The 18346-nt window shown below is 38.5% G+C and overlaps 2 protein-coding genes across 2 annotated transcripts; one reads left to right on the forward strand and one right to left on the reverse strand.

The window, feature by feature from the left end:
• Positions 1 to 923: 923 nt before the first annotated feature.
• LOC145627660 (uncharacterized) lies at positions 924 to 6383 on the reverse strand. The gene is made up of 8 exons (XM_081680020.1): positions 6346 to 6383; positions 6116 to 6240; positions 5756 to 5933; positions 5603 to 5658; positions 5309 to 5368; positions 5131 to 5211; positions 4341 to 4850; positions 924 to 4252 (listed from the first exon to the last, which is right to left on the reverse strand). Exons 1-8 carry the CDS (start codon positions 6381 to 6383, stop codon positions 924 to 926), a joined length of 4377 nt encoding a protein of 1458 aa, XP_081536146.1.
• A 4281-nt stretch (positions 6384 to 10664) lies between these two features.
• LOC145626701 (inactive protein RESTRICTED TEV MOVEMENT 1-like) lies at positions 10665 to 13672 on the forward strand. The gene is made up of 3 exons (XM_081679162.1): positions 10665 to 10949; positions 11150 to 11355; positions 13173 to 13672. The coding sequence occupies exons 1-3, from the start codon at positions 10922 to 10924 to the stop codon at positions 13515 to 13517; spliced, it is 579 nt and encodes a 192-aa protein (XP_081535288.1). The 5' UTR covers positions 10665 to 10921; the 3' UTR covers positions 13518 to 13672.
• Positions 13673 to 18346: the final 4674 nt, after the last annotated feature.

The raw sequence follows: 18346 nt of genomic DNA on the forward strand, positions 1-18346 counted from the left end.
TTGTGGGCCACATAAAAACCTAGGATTTAAGTATTATCTGTTGTTATTGTGATGCTTGATGGGTGCAGCAGAAAAAGAAGTGTTGCTATAATTATAGTTATCTAGGGAAAAAGCATTTTTTTTAAGCTTGAGTGTGATCTGTTTGAAAGACTAAGAAAGGGCTGCACTAAAAGTGTTCATGACTTGAATCAATGTATTGTCCAGCAGTTAATAAGGTTATTCTGTGAAGTTGAAGCTATGTTTCTTTACTGTCTTGAGGGTAATAGAATGTAGGGGCACTATATATAACAATGTAATAAGGAAAAAAAAAAGGGTTTTTCAACAAATGAGATTGTGGTAGCTATCCTAGGCATACTGTAAAAAATTAATATAAGACAGTATTTGATCCTGTTGTTTTTTTTCCCCCTCTATTTGTAATCTCATAGAAAATTTTAGCTCATTATTTACTACATCAGTTCAACATCTAGTTAGGTAACAACTATATCCAAATTATTTTTTTATTCTTGATAATGTCTTTTTTGGCACCTAATGAGCATTATATAATAGATGTGCATTGAATATCATTTTTTTGCTTGGTCAAAGCATAATTGTGAAACAATAACTGCAACAGAAAATAGAAATGTACATGTGAAGTAAACCTGTCCAAATAGTGTTGCTGCAATTTGAATAGGAGCATGTAAACTAACAGAGCAATAGTGTTTCTAACACACTGCAAAGCATTTCAATGTTGCATATTTATATATCAATAATGATTGTAAAATAAATATTACAAAAAAAGCTTTATATACCAAAATGATACTCCAAAGATCTACAACATCAAATCTGCATAATAGGATAGTGAAATGAAATTAACAAAAAGAAAAAGTTGTTTGTTTTTATGAATAAGTATAGAAGCAATTTTAGAATACCTGCATCATATTGTATCATGTTATGCCAGATAGTCGCAAGACATCATAAGCCACGATGTTTTTCAGAACTGGTGTGTTGTGAATTTCAGCAGGCTGGGGTGTGATCACAGTCACTTTCTCCGATTTCTTAGCCCTTGACAATGCAACATACAATTGACCATGTGAAAAGCATGGCTGTGGGAGATAAACCATGACTTGGCTTAGTGTTTGCCCTTGAGATTTGTTGATAGTCATTGCAAAACTGAGCTTCAGAGGAAATTGTATACGCTCAAACTGAATCGGATATTTTGCTGATGATGGAGGCCGGAGGTTGACACGATGGATGAATACAAGCTCTCCTTTACGATGACCAATTGCTATTGAACAAACAATAACATTTCTTCTGAAATACTTGCATATGAGACGTGTGCCATTGCATAGGCCATCAGCCGGATCAATATTCCTCAGCAAGATTACTGGACTGTTAACTTTTAGAACCAACTCGTGTGGTGTCATACCACCTGGGGCAAGCTGGTTCAAGAATTCTGTTGGGTAGATAGCACAATTATCATCTAGGATGCCATCAAAACTTTTATAAACAACTGCTTCTCCTGGGAACTTGTCAATCAGGAAATTGTTGATTGAGTCTACTGCATCATTTAATGGGGTTAGGATTGCCCTTTCTGTGAAAATATCTGGTGTAAAGGCAGGATGTTGCAATTCAGGGAAAGCAGCAGCAGCTAGATAATCAATAGGTTCCTCGGTTTGTTGATGATAATTCACAATGTGAGGAGGAACCTTCACAAAAGCATTCTCAGTTGCCTGAAGCTCGCCATTTCCCAAACCCGGCAAAAAAGATGCATATGGGGGATCTGCTTTGGCTCTAATGTTTTCAGTCAGATGTAGCTTTTGTAACCAGGGCCAAATATGTGAAGTAACCAGGCTTGTTGCAACAACTTCTCTTTGAGTCTTGTGAGGAACAACTGGTAAAACCTGCCTGAAATCTCCACCGAAGACTATAACTTTTCCACCAAATGGCTGATCTGGATCACACAGATCACGGAGCAGGAGCTCAACAGATTCAATGTTCTCCTTTCTTGCCATTGAAGCTTCATCCCAGATAATCAATGCTGTCTCTTTAATCAAAGCAGCCAAGCTGCCTTGTTTAGGAACATCACAAGCGAGCGATGTTTCTGAATCAAGTGGAATTTTAAATCGTGAGTGTGCTGTCCTGCCAGAAGGTATATTTGCTGCAGCTATTCCTGATGTTGCCGTCGGAAGCACAATTTTTCCTGCCAAGCGCACTTCTGCATATAGAGCATTGTACAGAAAGGTCTTTCCAGTCCCTCCAGGGCCATCAACAAAGAAACAACCAGGCTTTTCTGCTTGAACATGAGAAATAATTTTGTCAAAGGCAATTTGCTGAGCTGAATTTAGTTGATCTCTACAATCAATTGATTCTTGAGGAATAGGTGCATCCAAAGCATCAATAATATCCTTTGTCCTCTGTAGTTCTTCTGGCATTTCTTCTTGTAGATGTTCCAGCTGAAAATGAGCCAATGACTTGCCCATTGACTCTAAGTGCTTCTCAACTGACTGTACTGTCAGCAGCAAAACTTGCCTTTCATTTTGTGGAAAGGTATACCTAAAGTCATCAGATAAATCATTATAGAAGTGCTGCCATAGTGTACGTGGGTTGCTCGGAGCGCAGAAGACCAACACAGCTGCAAATAGCCGACGTAAGGCTCCTGGCATATGAATTTCTGCAGCTTCAGACAAACAGGAATAAACAACATTGTCTTCTTCAAAGAGCCCTCTTTTAATAGCTGCTTCATGGAAAGTGGCACATAGCACTCCATTCACAGTTCGGAGGTCAGAAAACGATTTAGGACTGCGTACATTGCCAAGAAGCAGCCGCAAAAAGAAACGTTCTCCTTCTGCAGGTGTAACACATGCCAGCCGACCTATGACCAGTTTCTTGTTTTGTCTCTGAAACCATCCCTTTGCAGTGGCATCCCACCTGAAATGTTCAATGAATTCGCTATAGAGATATCCCGTACCTCGAGGTGAGGCTGCATTTGCTTTGAAGAATTCTGTTAGTTGAGTTCTGGATCTTCGTTCATTCAACACCACAGAATCGAGCTGCTCATGACTCCTTAACTGAACTGTTTGCATGTTTTCCAAATGCACTGCAAGGTGCTGCACAGGGGGGTGCATCTCAAATAAGTCAAAGCTAAAAATCCTCCAAGCTGCCTCACATGGTGAAACCCATCGACCAGACTGAAACCTTTGAATTTCATCTACGGCTTGATTTTCTTCACCAACAACATTAAAAGATACTCTGTCATGACCTTTGTAAACATATTTGTATAAGTACTTAACAGCCTGAATAGATGAGCAAACTTCTACATTGAGGTGACAGTCAAACAACGCGGAAAGGTATGGGTTGTATGGAATAACCCAGCGATTATCAAGGTTTGAACCTCGAATTCGTACACTTTCTCCTGTATGCTGTCTCTTGTACACTGGATATCCATCATTATGGTTTGTTGTTTCTTCTAAGAATTGTTTTGGGTAGCCATATTTGCATGAGGCAGAGTTATCATTTTTGGCAACCATACATGCACATTTAGGGTTTGCTTCTCCACAGGGGCCATGCATCATATGGCGCACTATTATTTTCCGTAGATATGGGGAGCTGTGGGGTGGTAGCTCAGCAGATACAAAATGATCAAAATCAGAAGGTGTTTTCAATTTGTAATCAGGCTTCAGGATAATAAGGAAATGTGCATGTGGAAGACCTCTTTTTTGAAATTCAATGACATATATCATAGCAGCCACTTTCCCGAAAATTTGTTTCTTCATGATTTGTTTTTTTAAACAGATTAATTTTGATCGAAATATACGGGCAACAAGTTCTGGGCGGTTCTGAGCTGTTTCTCCAGGAGCTAGTTCTGCTTTGATCTCTGGCCAGTTTGCATTACAAGTGATTGTGAGAAACAAATCAGGCTTGCCAAAGCGTTGAACCAAAGCCATGGCATTCAGGTATTGCCGCTTCATGTCTCGCGGACCACCAATAAAGGTTGGGGGTAAAATAACTCGACGTCCGACATTTATGGAATTTGTTTCACCACTTTCAATGGAATCCAAAATCCCCTGATACAAATCAGCTCTGATTGTTTGCTGATTGTGGCGAAAGTAGTCTAGGCGTGTGTTCTCAATCTTCACATACATGTCAACTATATATTGCTGCAAACATCGGCCTGCACGCAGGAGCATATTGTTTGGGCGGCATTGCAATTTGTAAGCATAGTACTCACGGGCAGAAATATGCCGAGTTGAAGCACCACCTACGTCCGCTAAACCTGCATTTAAAGAAGCATGATTTGTGTGAACAGCAACATAAAATGAAAAGGACACTCTGCAATAAAACTTCAGGCAGATGAAACTCACGGTTATCTTCCTGTGCAAGGGCATCTTCCTCTGTATGCACTGCTGAAGATGTAATGGGGTCTGTTTGCTGCTCTCCTGAACCGCTGTCTTTGGCAAGACCCTGACCCCAGCCACAATCACCATGCGGGAATAGGAGTGGATACTGCAAGGGATCATAGCATCCATAATTATGGTATATGCGATGAGAATCTGTTGACTTTCCTCTGACTGTGATGTATGGGCCGTTGGACTCGCTTGATGAACTGTTTTCAGGCCAAATCGCAGCCACTTCATCTGTTGTGGGTGCATTATAAACCCGCTGGTCTAAAACGGTGTTTTTATTGATAGTAATTTGTGTATCTTCTTGAATGTCAAGGTCTTTTAATGATCTGAAAAAGCGAGCATAAGGATTTTGAGCAGATACTTCCATAAGTATGTCTATAATATCTTGCCTTACTTGTTTAAAGCAATCTACTCTAGCAGCTGACTCAAATTGGCCATCATAAAAATAGAGCTGTAAATATCTAGGGCCTAGTTCATCAGGGATTAAATCAGGCAAGTTATGATAAATTTGTCCATGCAATTTAAAAACATATATTCCTTTGTGTATGCTGCCATCATATCTACCACCTAATGAGCTAAATGCAAATAAGTTGTTATATAATCGAATGTATTGTCTGAAGTGTGATGCATCTTCCTCATCAGATGTTAAAAGTCTATATAGTGCATGGGGGGTATTCATTAGTGGCTAGTTTAACAGATCCATTTCCACAGCAGAAATGAAGTGATTCATGTTCAAATTTTTTTGCACTGCAATGTGGGCAAATGGAAGGGGATTTCAGTTTCAAAGGTGCTGCAGGCAATTTTAAGCCAACAACAGCTGCTGGAGGTTCTGATATTCAACCAAGCATGCCAAGCCAATCTATCAGCATAGTACATTGCAAAAAATAAGCAAATAACTTAGTAAAAATATGCATAGGAAAACGTACTGGGCTTTTTAACCGTGGCTTGCTTGACTCCTTTTTTTTGAGAAGCTGCAGTATTTTTCTCTGTGATAGGAAAATTACATGTTAAGTTACAGGAACACTAAACATTTAGTGGTTAAGTTGGTCTAATGTAATCAGGCATCACATAATATTCACTTAATCTGTCTCATATAATTGAGCAAGTTTTTTTTATGCAATGAGCTGACTATTTTAGTAACAAATATACCTGGCCTTTAACCTGTTTTCAAATGGGCAAAGACGCTTTAAAGAACAAAGTTTCATTTAAGGAAGCCTTACTGTTGTTTTTTGCCTGTGTTTGTTTTGTTTCCTGGGCACTTGTTTCACCTATTTCTCTGTATAGCAAACGAAAAAAAAGCATAACACCAATATCAGTAGAAACACAGAAATATAGCAAGGCATGTGTTCTTGTGGTAAGCAAAAGTAAAGCACCTCACTGACACAGGCTCTTGTTCCGTAGCTGCTAGTGCTCGCTTACGTTTGCTAGACCTTGAATTCTCAGGAAGTTGCCTATACAACATGAACCGGTCTGAGGGAGCGCTGCTAATATCCGTCCTCACAACCTGTGCTATGTTAGCTACAGTTGAATCAGCAGCCAAAAGTTGTGGGCCTGTAAACAAAAAATTTGCCATTCAAATGCAAAGCTAAATAATCTCAGCTACAATGAACCTTACCTTAATGCTATCCAAACACAGGCAGCCTGCGTAGTTGTTTTACCTAGCTCAGTCCCTAACCTCACTCAGTTAATTCTGCCAAATATTGCAAATAGCAAACATAAACAACTGTGCTTACTATTAAACTGGGCAGCTGAATTTCCAGCCACTATGTTGGTAGAATGCCCTACATAAGCAACTTCAGGCTCAATCTGTCCAGCTTCTTCCTGCTGATGTGTGGCAGAACTTGTTTCATCCAACTCCCTATATTGAACAATAGGAAAATCTTGTTAAAAACAAGCAAAAACCTAAAAATTCAGAGTAACAAAAATATTTATTTAGCATGCGATAAGAAAAACAAGCTAACACCTCATAGGAGCAGGGGTCTGAGACATAGCTTGTATCATCTGTAAACGTTTGCTAACCCGAGTTTTTTGCAAGGGTTTTTTTTTAACCAAAGCACGATCTGGATACCAACAAAGCATTCTCATTTAAAAAAAAACAAAATACAATGATTGCAGCTTAATAGTAATAGATAATCTATAAGCTGCTTTGAATAGCATGAAAGACAAATAAAACAAGCAAAGGAACTCGGATGTACGCATAGTGGGAATATAAACTGAGCTAGTGACAGCAAGAAGTTGCAAATAGGCGTTGCAGAGGCTTTCGATAAATGGAACAGTGTTACAATGCATCTGCAGCTATATAACCTGTCAAGGGAAAATTGCACTCTGATCAAATTGCTAAAATGTAATGCTTAACCATGTTGTGCATACTTAACAATAGAACAAGAATTTTCATAAAATACGATCAATGGCAAGAAAATTAGACTTCATTAATCAAAGCTCAAAAGGCTGGAGTACATTATATTTTGGGAAAACATCCACCGTGTCTTGCCAATAAAACTAACACATAGAGCAGTACAAAATAAGCTGGAATACAAGCAGCACACTAAGCTAATATGCCATATCTAAGGCCCTATAGGAACACACAAACAAAACATGTAAGCCAGCAAAACAAGGTCTTATGTAGCTTCACTCTGATCCCTAATCAAACTTCCTCCGCTTAAACAAGGTGTCCAACTCAGGAGGCACTGCAAATGGCTCATGAGTGAAGCGGTCACTAAAAGATGGCCTAGCTTTTGGCTTGCGAGGTGGAGGTGGAGGAAGAGCAGGTATTGGAATCTTGTGCACAGCAGACTTAGGTGTTATGCAGCCATCTTCACCTAAAAAGGGAGCTAAGTGCAGAGCACCTTGAATCCCCAATACACGTTCTTTAGCTGCTAAGTAACTTTCCCTAGCCAAGGAACACTTAATACCAGCATAAACCCCATTGCCATAGTTCAAATCAACTATGTCAAGATTGTATGCAGTGCGCAGGAAATCTACAGCCCTCCTAGCAGCCTCTTGTTTGGTAGCCTTGCAGTCAGCACGAGCAGCACTAAAAACGCATTCCATTCCAGTAGCAATTGTAGGAGCATAAATCGTAAGCCATGAAATAAACTTTTCTGGTCCTAGCTTGAAAGTGTTCACAGCCGAAACACGTGCTTTAGTCTCCACAGTTAGAGTGCGCAGAACATCCATGTAATCAATGCACACATATTTCTTGCAGCGCTTGTGGTTTGGCACATCTGGCCACTTGACTGGCACCTTCCCTGCCTCCCTTTCCATTGACTCGAGCTCAATGCGTTTCATCTGGTAGAGAAATTCACAGCGTTGGAGCTTCTTAATTTTCTTAGAAGTCAAGTCCTCAACCTGAATGCTGTACTCCATCCTAAGTGAACGAACGCCTTTTTCAGCAGCTATTTCACGCGATTCTCCTACTGTTTTAGCTGGGCCACCCTCATAAACATAGAAACCCAAGCCTGGGTCAGTCTCCAAGACAAGCTTCACAGCATTCTTCCTTGCATCAACCAAGTAGTAAGCTGGCTGAGGAATTTTCAGATACTCCACAACTTGCTGGAGCAGGCAGGAAAAAGAAATAGACACTTTTCGAGTGCCAGGACCACCCACCTGTGTGCATACCATAACATAAGAAACATGCTATTGTAGCTAACACTGGTGCAGCGACATCTTATCACTTGAGCTACAGGTGTAAGGTAGTGAAACATGTGTTGTTGGAAGACACAGACAGAGGCAAGGCTAAATGCATGGTAAACAAAAAAACAAGCTAAATAGTTCTTGCAATTACATCACAGAAGAACAACAAAGCTGATTACCAAAGCATGTAACACATTACCCTGAACAAGGCTGGTTACATCACAAAATGGAAGACACAGACAGAGGCTAGTCTAAATCGAGCGCACACAACAAAACCATCTAAATAGCTAATGCGATTATATCACAAAAGAACAACAAAGCTGGTTACTAAAGCATGCAAAACATACCCCATTTAAAACAACAAAGCACTCTCCACATACTAACGAATGCAAGCAACTTACCAAGCCAAGCTACACATAATACACAAAACAACAAATCAATATAGCTGGCCCTTTGAAAAGGCAACAAAAAAAAAAAAAAAACAAACCCACCAAAGAATGTAACACATGATATAGATAACACAACAAAGTCATTACATACTAACTAAAACCATCCAAACCAACACTGAACAAAAACAGCAATGCAATGCAATTCTCCAAACCCCCTTTCCAAAAAAAAAAGCAAATTAACATAACTGTAAATAATGGAGTACTTACAGGAGAACCTGCACCTCCACCCATTGCAAGCTCATAACTCTGCAACAGAAGTAGCAAAAAGCAAAATTAATATTCAATATCTTCACCAAAAACTGATCCCTTTTACAATAACAATTGCATGATTTATCATCAACAATAAAAACATGTAAACCATAGCCTAAGGTAGCCCATGTTACAAATTCCAGATTCCACACTTACTTTAAACCAAAGAAGACTTAAAAAGACAGCCCACACACAAAAATGCCAGGCTAATTAGCCATCCTCTACCAACACAAATGCACTAAATCTTTACTTCATCACTAATATATAGACTATACTTAAACTAACTGTTGTTCAATAAATCACACAAAGTTTGTTAAGCAACCAAGATGGTGAAATATTGTGTGCACAGAAGCCAATTAATTTTAATAATGGCTACCAATTTAACCATGCCAAGTTAATCCAAACAATGTAATCAATTTGTCAAGTTTAAAAATGTCATGATTCTGAAGAAATCCTTGAAGCAAGTTCATATATGTTCTGTGTTCATGGTCAGTGATATCAAAGATTAGTTTTCCAGAGATGTAATGTCATTACTACAGCAAAGAAGCCTCTATCCAATTTCATGATTACCTCTAATGTAACCTCCTCCATGGGACTATGCTATGGTGTGTGTAGTTGTTTTTTTTTTTTTTTTGTTTTTTTTTTTGCTGCAAAATGAAGATGAGGGAGACCAGATGAACTGGCTTGTATCCTTAATTTATGGTAACACAAATGCTAACACAAAGCAGTAGAAGACAAACAAATGCAAACAAACTAAGCCATACATAGCAGGTAATTAGATGAGCCTTGTATCAGTATTGGCTTAGAAGAGGAAAGCATTTACCCATTGGTATGAAAGTGCTAGACCGATAGCTAATAAAGTTCACCATCTTAAAACCACTGGGTAAAAGACTGAGCTGCGGCCAGCATAAAAGAAATAGTTGTAAAAGCAAAAATTGTGTGAAAGGCCTAAGCAAAAATCAAATAAAGTAATCATGACACCCCAAACTAAAAATATACAAAATCTAATGTAGTTCACAATAAGGAAAAATTAACAATTTGCTTATTTCAAAAAATAGCAAAGTATTCTTTTTACATACCTTAATCCCACCTCCCAACACTTGAACAACAGCTGCAACCAGAAATAAAAATGATTTAATTTTGATTTGAAAAGCCAAACAGCAAATTAATCCTCTCAAAACTAAAACATTAACCGTACTTCCCAACACTTGAGCAAACCAAACAATAGCCTAATCTCTCTCAAACCCTCTCACACATCATGCAAAACAATAGATCAATGGATAACTAAGAAGCTCACCATAAAAAGGATCAAACAATTTAGTCCTCCCAAATCCATTTTCACAATAGCTGAACTGCTGTAAATCCCACAAAGGTACATTAATCAATAGTTAAACGAAGAAATAACCATAGGCAAAAATTAATCAGCTAAGCAAACAAATAACTAAAATTGAGGAATTAACCTTACATTCATGCAAATCGCAAGTAAGTTCTAATTGAATCACTAATCAGCAACGGTAAGTGTCCAGAAATCAAACTAAGCTCTAATTGAGCCTTACATTCATGCAAATCGCAAGTAAGCTTGAATTGAATCATTGATTAGCAACGGTAAGTGTCCAGAAATCAAGCAAAGCTCAAATTGAATCAATGATTAGCAACGGTAAGTGTCCAGAAATCAAGCAAAGATGAAACCTTTAATCACCCACCTTGTCATACACACTCAGACACGTTATACCCACCCCTACACGTGGCCAGTGAGTTGGCAGGCATAAGGCACATGCATTTTTTCGAGGGCAAATCAGTCACAGTAGATAAGGAAATGGTAGTAGTCGTAGTACAAATATAGGGGCAAATTGGGCAGTACACTGTTCATAAGAAAACCCATTTTTTTGAGTGTTGGTGCTTTTATAGGGTAAGGATAAGGATTACACAGTAGAAACATCCATTTCAGCCCAGCATTTTTGGTATTTTTGCGCCTTCAAAGTTGACTCAAAATCCTTTTCACATGGAAGTTGCAAGATTCTAAACCATTTCAGTAAAAAAAAGGGGCTCAAATTGCAATGTGAAGTTAGGGGAAGTTTCGTCAAAGTCAAACCTTTTGTCCTTTTGTTCTCCCGTTTACTTTAACCTGTTCAACTTCAACTCATCAGATCATTTCTCAACTTTGAAAGCATTACTGAGTACTGTTATTGGAGCTCAAACAACAACTAAATGGCAGATCCAATTAGTCCATCACAAGGTTATTTTTAAATTTGTTACTAGTATTTATTTCACTACGGAATAACTTTAATTCTAAGAGATATGGCTCTCTATTTAGATTTAAAGTGTCGCTAATAGTGTAATTTAAGCTAGTAATGTGACACAGTTAAATCATCACGATACATTACAGGGAGTATGTATAGGAAGTAGTGACTAACTACACGTGTTTGTACTTTGTAGAAACCTTATGCTACAAACTAGGGCCGGCAGGAACTGAAGCTGAAGAGGAGCAATGGGATTTGAAAGGAAAAACAGAAATAGCTCAGATCTTTATTTCTTATGGAGATGGCATATGTTCCATACAATTTCAGTATGTTGATAATGGGCGCCTTGTTATGTCTCCTATTTTTGGCAATTCCTGCTTCAGTGGATATAGCTTCAAAAAGGTTCGATCTCCTATCCATTTCCATGCCATTATTGTTATAATTTTTAAGTCGTATAAGGTTATATGTGGGATAATTTTTTTAAATAAAGTCATTTTGTATGATTTATTTTCAAAAGGGTCCACCATTCCGTGTAGCAGAATTTAATGAAATAAATGATTCCCACATAACAACGAATTTATAACCAAAGTCACAATTCATTTACAAATTTTTATTGGGATTTTAGGTTGAGTTTGAGAATACATTAACAATTAACAATGATTTTGGAAATGGATGACTAATCTATGCCATGAATGAAAAACATTGATGAATAATGATGAACAAATTTAATTTTGATTTTAATTATAAGTAAAATTTCAAAAATTAATTAATTATGCCCCCCAAGTTCTTCGGTTTTTAAGTTGTACCCATGTTCTTTCAAAGTTATAAGCTATGTCTTCCACGTTACGATATTTTATCAACAGTACCCTTTGACAGTCATATCCGTTAACGAAAGTTAAGTTATTTTATCAACAATGGTGTCGTGACGTTATTAATTTGACACGTGTCCCGTTTTAATTGGTTTAACACTTTAAAAAAAATTTAAAAATCAGAAAATAACATTAAAAAAAAAAGTTCGTAATTGTTAACACCAAAGGTTATTGTTAATAAAAATTAGTGAGGTTGAGGGCATAGCTTAGACGTTTGAAAAGGCATGGGCACAACTTAGAAACCTAAGAAGTTTGGGGGCATAACTTAGAAAAACCCATTTATAATTATGTATTTCTAATAAAAAAAAAAAAATACATGCATCAAATATAATATAAATAAAGTTTTAATACATAGACATTAAAAATAATCCAAAATGAAAATCAAAATATTATATATGAGCCAATCAGATTTCACCACATCAACATATCATGATTTTTTTATGTTGGTTTTAGGAATGACATTGTAGAATTTTTATTACTAAACAAGCCATGGTGATTACTTATGATTTTTTTTTCCACCTACACTGTTTTCAACTCCATATTTTTACCTACTAGATTCCAAGACTAAGGCCCCGTTCACTTCACCTTAATTTTGCTGAATTGAAATTATATTTACTGAACTGAAACTATTTTTGTTGAACTGAAAATATTTTTATTGAAATGAAATTAGTTTTACTAAACTGAAATTATTTTTTACTGATTTTCAACTATATTTCTTCTTTAAAGTTAATGAATTTTGCTGAACTAGAATTATTTTTACTAAACTAAACTTATTTTTGCTGAACTGAAACTATTTTTATTGAAATGAAATTATTTTTACTGGCCTATTTTTGTTGAATTGAAATTATTTTTGCTGAACTTAAATTATTTTGAAAATTAATTTTACTGAATTGAAATTGTTTTTGCTGTGAAATTATTTTTACTGATTTGAAATTATTTTTGAAAATTAATTTTACTGAGCTGAAATTGTTTTTGCTGTGAAATTATTTTTACTGAACTGAACTGAACTTATTTTTACTAGAATGAAATATTTTTTACTTAATACTCCATCTGTTTTTAAATACTTGCTCCATTTCTCCATGCGCGGAATTTCAGGAGAAATTGGAGAAAGTAATAAAATATAAAGGTACTGGGGAAAGTAGAATAAGTATTTAAAAACGGAGGGAGTATTATTTTTGTAAGGTGTAGTGAGCCGGGCCTAATTTAATACTTTTTAAAAAAAATAATTAATGATATTATAACTACACATATTTCGTTTAAAAAAATAAATACTACGGAGTAATATTTTTAAACAAATAATAGCTATTGAATCAGTGGCATGTACAGACTAACATGTAACTTAATTCGCAGATTAAGCTTGATCATCCGTCAGAGTATATAACTGGCATTGAAGGGAGGTTCAGTTCCACCTGCATTGATGCAATAGAATTTATAACAAATAAACGCAGCCATGGAAAATTAGGATGTTTTGAGTACAACTGGAAGATGAAGGATTTCAAGTTCCAATTTGGTCCTGAGAATCGGTTTGGTGGTTTCTATGGCAGCCATGATTCCAACTTTCTTACATCAATTGGAGTCTATTTTTATCCTCTCATTGCTGTCGATCCGACGACTGTTCGAGGCAGAGATGATCATCAGCGTAGTTTTGGGGAGAAAACGTATGATAATGAGCTTGAATACGACGATGGTTATTAAGAATTTGTTTTTGTTTTTTTTGAGTACCACGATGCCTAGCTAGAATTTATTTTTGTTTTTTTTTTGTTATTATTGTTTGTGACGAGTTAATTGTCAAACTTTGTTTTGAAAAATGAATATTTGTAGAATTACGGAAACACACGGTTTAACCTTCATTGATCGGGGTAAAACATATATATACAACTCTTATTCTTAGTGTTACCTTAATTAGGTTACTAGAAATAAGGAAACAATATAAAAGATAGAAACAAATATATCTTCCTAAAATATATCCTCAATACCCCCCCTCAAGTTGGAGCACTAGGATCAAAAGTGCCCAACTTGGACAAAACACCATCAAACTGAGACTTCCCAAGAGCCTTCGTGAATATGTCGGCCAATTGAGTAGTCGTAGGAACATACGATGGAGAAATTAAGCCGTCTATAATTGCATCTCGCACAAAGTGACAATCAACTTCAATATGTTTGGTCCTTTCATGGAAGACCGGATTCTTTGCAATGTGCAAAGCAGATTGACTGTCACAAAAGAACTTGATTGCCTTAGGATGATGGACACCCAAACTTAGCAACAAACCCTTAAGCCACTTGAGCTCACAAGTAGCTGCATACATAGACCTGTACTCGGCATCACAAGACGAAGTCGCCACTGTTGGTTGCTTTTTAGTCTTCCAAGAGATAGGAGAATGGTCTAAAAATATCAACCAACCTGTGATAGAACGACGGGTAAGAGGACACGCCGCCCAATCTGCATTACACCAACCTTCCAATGTAAGATCACTAGTAGCACTCAACAAAATACCCTGACCCGGGGTGCCTTTCAAATAACGAACAACTCTAATAGCTGCTTCCCAATGCTCAATGCGTGGCTCTTTCATAAACTGAGACAAAATATGAACGGAGTATGCTAGATCAGGTCTAGTGACCCCTAGATAAATCAAACGACCAACCAACCTACGATATGCCTCCGGATCCTCAAGTAACGCACCTGTGGCACGACCGAGCTTGTGGTTTTGCTCCATGGGAAAACCACTCGGCTTTGCCCCTAACAAACCTACTTCAGAAATGATATCCAACGTATATTTTCGTTGACACAAAAATAAACCTGAAGCACTACGAGCAACTTCTATGCCCAAAAAATATTTCAAAGGACCTAGATCCTTCATTTTGAAACAATCACTCAGATAAGCCTTGAAACCAACTAATGCAGCGGAATGATTACCAGAAATTATAAGATCATCAACATATACTAAGACATTAATCTGAACGGTGCCTTTTGTATACGTAAAAAGGGAATAATCCGAGTAAGATTGAATGAAACCATACCCTTTCAAAGCCGCAGTTAACTTTGCAAACCAACACCTCGGTGCTTGCTTCAACCCATACAAGGACTTATCCAGGCGACACACTAAAGTAGGATCCTCACTTTCAAACCCGGGAGGTAATTTCATGTATACCTCTTCATGTAGATCACCATGTAAGAAAGCATTATGCACATCCATTTGATGAAGTTCCCAATTCTTGGATGCTGCAATTGCAAGAAAAGCTCGAACCGTAGTCATCTTTGCAACTGGAGCAAATGTTTCACCATAATCTATGCCTTCCTGCTGATGATTGCCAAAAACAACTAACCGAGATTTGAAACGCTCAATATCACCATCAGACAAATATTTTGTCTTAAACACCCATTGACTCCCTAGTGCACGTTTACCGGGGGGAAGATGCACTAAGGTCCATGTACCATTATCTTCCAAAGTTCTTATCTCCTCTTGCATAGATTTCCTCCAACCTTCATGTTTCATGGCCTCTTTAAAAGATTTCGGATCATGACCACCAACAATAGCTGCCAAAAACTTACAATAATTCACAGAAAACTTGTCACAATTTATATAATGTGCTAAAGGATACGGAGTACCTGAAGGAGTGTTGGAAGACGGAGTGGAGAGAGCCGGATTGTTAGCAAAAACGGAGTGAGTCACAAAATCTCGATGTCGAACATTCGAAAACTTTTCTCGGAACTCGCGCCCCAAGGGAGCAGCTGCCCCTGCGCTACTGTTGTCATCACGAGGCTGTTCCACGGGCTGTGGAGTGGCAGCAGCATCGTCCAACAACACGGGCTGCTCCACGTGTTGTGGAGTGGCAGCAGCGTCGTGCTGCTGGACAAATGAAGACCCCGCGCCCGCGGGCTGGACCTGCGGGCTGGCAGTAGGGGTGGCTGCCGAACCCGCGCCCGCGGGATTCACCTGCGGGTCTGACCCCAAGCCACCCACAGTATCACATACTTTGCCACGAATCCCCTCATCAATTTGAGAATCCTCAAATTCAACAAAATCATCATGAACTTCGTGACCCGAATCAAACATATGGGGCTCAATATTTACATCCTCGGGAGTAGCAAATGGGAACACATTTTCAACAAACTTAACATCCCGAGACACAAAAAATACCTTAGATTCAAGGTCATACAAACGCCACCCTTTCTTCCCAAAAGGATAACCCACAAAAACACACTTTCGACTTCTACTAGCAAACTTATCTCCATTAGTTTTCTGATTATGTGCAAAGCATAAACACCCAAAAATACGAATGGCATCAAACATAGGGGGTTTATCAAATAAAATTTCGAATGGAGTTTTATTTTGCAGCAACGGAGTGGGAGTGCGGTTAATAAGGTGAGCTGCAGCAAGAACGCACTCACCCCAAAAATAAATGGGTAATTTGGCTTGAAATCTCAAAGCTCTCCCAACAGACAAAATATGTTTATGTTTTCTCTCAACCCTCCCGTTTTGTTGCAGAGTTCCCACACAAGAAGTTTGAAAAATAATACCCGTAGTATCAAAGAAATCACGCAAACAATTAAACTCCGTACCATTATCACTTTGCACAATTTTTATGGTTTGAGAGAACTGTCTATCTACCATAGCAACAAACATCAAAAACATACGAAAAACCTCTGTTTTATCATTCAATAAATAAATCCATACAGCTCTAGAATAATCATCAACTATTGTCAAAAAATAACGAGCTCCGCATGAGGAAACATGTCTATACGGGCCCCACAAATCACAATGAACTTTCTCAAAAATTCTAGATGCATTATTATCACTCAGAGGAAAACTATGTCTAGGATGCTTAGCACGCATACATACTTCACATCCTTTAGCTAAACAAGCGTTATTACTAACTGTGGGAAGCAACTTAACTACTTTCTCGGAAGGATGACCCATACGACGATGCCACAACTCCAACTCTGAATTTGCAACGCTCACATGATGCACCAAATCCGTTTTGCTAAAGTAATACAATTCGTCCCTCCTAGTTCCCGTTCCAATCAGCTCCTTCGTTTGGTCCTGTATAGCACAAATATAAGAGTTAAATTGGACAGTACAATTAAGATCATCATTGAGTTGCGAAACAGAAACTAAGTTACAACTCAAATTAGGAACATAGAGTACTCCAGTGAGAGTAATCTTGTCCGATAAACACACAGAGCCAATAAGAGATGCCAACACCGTGTCCCCATTAGGCAGACCAACCGGACATTCAAAGCTTTTTGTATCAAAAAGCCAATGTTTTTCTCCGGTCACGTGATGAGTAGCCCCCGTGTCAATAATCCAAGAGGTTTCATCAAACTTACCACTCAACCGATTATCGGAAATTGTTGCATTACCCATCAATCCCGTAATCGCTTTCCACTGTTCACTTGAGAATAAACGACCCGAGGCAAAAGTACCCGAATCAACCGAGCTTGAACTACCACCAACAACCGCGTTGGCCTTCACCGGACCCCCGCGACCACGGCCAGCAGGTGGCTGCCCCCCCTGGCTGCTAGCAGCACCTTCCGGCCACCCATACTTGTCATAGCATCGAGTTTCCTCATGCCCACGCTTTTTACAGAAATTGCAAGTTTTATCGGACCAACACTTCGAGGTTTCATGTCCCACCTTTTTACACTTTTCACACACAGGCAACTGGCGGTCAGAAACTCCACCACGGCCTCTTCCAGCACTCGTACGAACAGCAAACCCGAGAGCAGGGGCCTCCTCCTTCTGGCGAGAGATACCCCGCACCTTCTCTTCTTGAGCCACCTGTTGAAACGCCCTAAGAAAGGAGGGTAGGGGGTCCTGAGCTAGCAAATTGGACCTAACAGACGCATAGTACTCGGAATATAAACCGAGCAGGAACTGCTGGAGGCGATCTCCATCACGCCAATCAGCATGTTGACGGCCTACATTACATGTGCACTTTCCACAATTGCAAGCAATTAAAGGTTCTAATTTATCAAGTTCATCCCACAACACTGCCAATTTGCTATAATACACGGCCACTGACATATTTCTTAATTGTTCACAGCGAGTAATATCCGATTTAATTTGCTGTATTCTGGGACCATTAACTAAACAAAATCGCTCATGTAAATCATCCCACAATTTCTTGGCATTATCATATTGAGAAAGCATGGATTTTACCTCGGGATCAATGGTGTTCATAAGCCAAGAAACAAGCATGCAATGAATTGTAACCCAATCGTCCTTCGTACACGGCGGTGAGAAGGAGGTGATGCTTCCATCAAGAAAGCCGAATTTCCTCCGGGAAGACAGAGAAATTCGTACAACATGTGCCCACTCATGAAAATTATCAAGCTTGAGTCGTTGTGATGTAATGTAATCCCCGGGCCGATCTTGCGGTCCAAGGTAAAACGGGGAATTAGATTCAATTTTGATAGGAGGCAATGGAGGCTCCCCAGACATTGTCGAACACACAGAGGAAAAATAGAGAAAAAAAAATTAACCTTGCTCCGATACCATGTAGAATTACGGAAACACACGGCT

This window comes from Chenopodium album, chromosome 4, assembly GCF_948465745.1.
Source record: "Chenopodium album chromosome 4, dcCheAlbu1.1, whole genome shotgun sequence".
Lineage (NCBI taxonomy): Eukaryota > Viridiplantae > Streptophyta > Magnoliopsida > Caryophyllales > Amaranthaceae > Chenopodium > Chenopodium album.

Excerpts from the sequence above, each read along its gene's own strand:
- LOC145627660 (XM_081680020.1), bottom strand. The coding sequence starts at position 6,383 with ATGATACAAGCTATGTCTCAGACCCCTGCTCCTATGAG. Across the intron at positions 5,659-5,755 it reads CAAGAGCCTGTGTCAGTGAG|AGAAATAGGTGAAACAAGTG; the intron begins GTGCTTTACTTT and ends TTTGCTATACAG. Across the intron at positions 4,851-5,130 it reads TTCCATTTGCCCACATTGCA|GCCCTAGATATTTACAGCTC; the intron begins GTGCAAAAAAAT and ends CTGATGAACTAG.
- LOC145626701 (XM_081679162.1), top strand. The coding sequence starts at position 10,922 with ATGGCAGATCCAATTAGTCCATCACAAG. Across the intron at positions 10,950-11,149 it reads TCCAATTAGTCCATCACAAG|AAACCTTATGCTACAAACTA; the intron begins GTTATTTTTAAA and ends TGTACTTTGTAG. Across the intron at positions 11,356-13,172 it reads GTGGATATAGCTTCAAAAAG|ATTAAGCTTGATCATCCGTC; the intron begins GTTCGATCTCCT and ends CTTAATTCGCAG.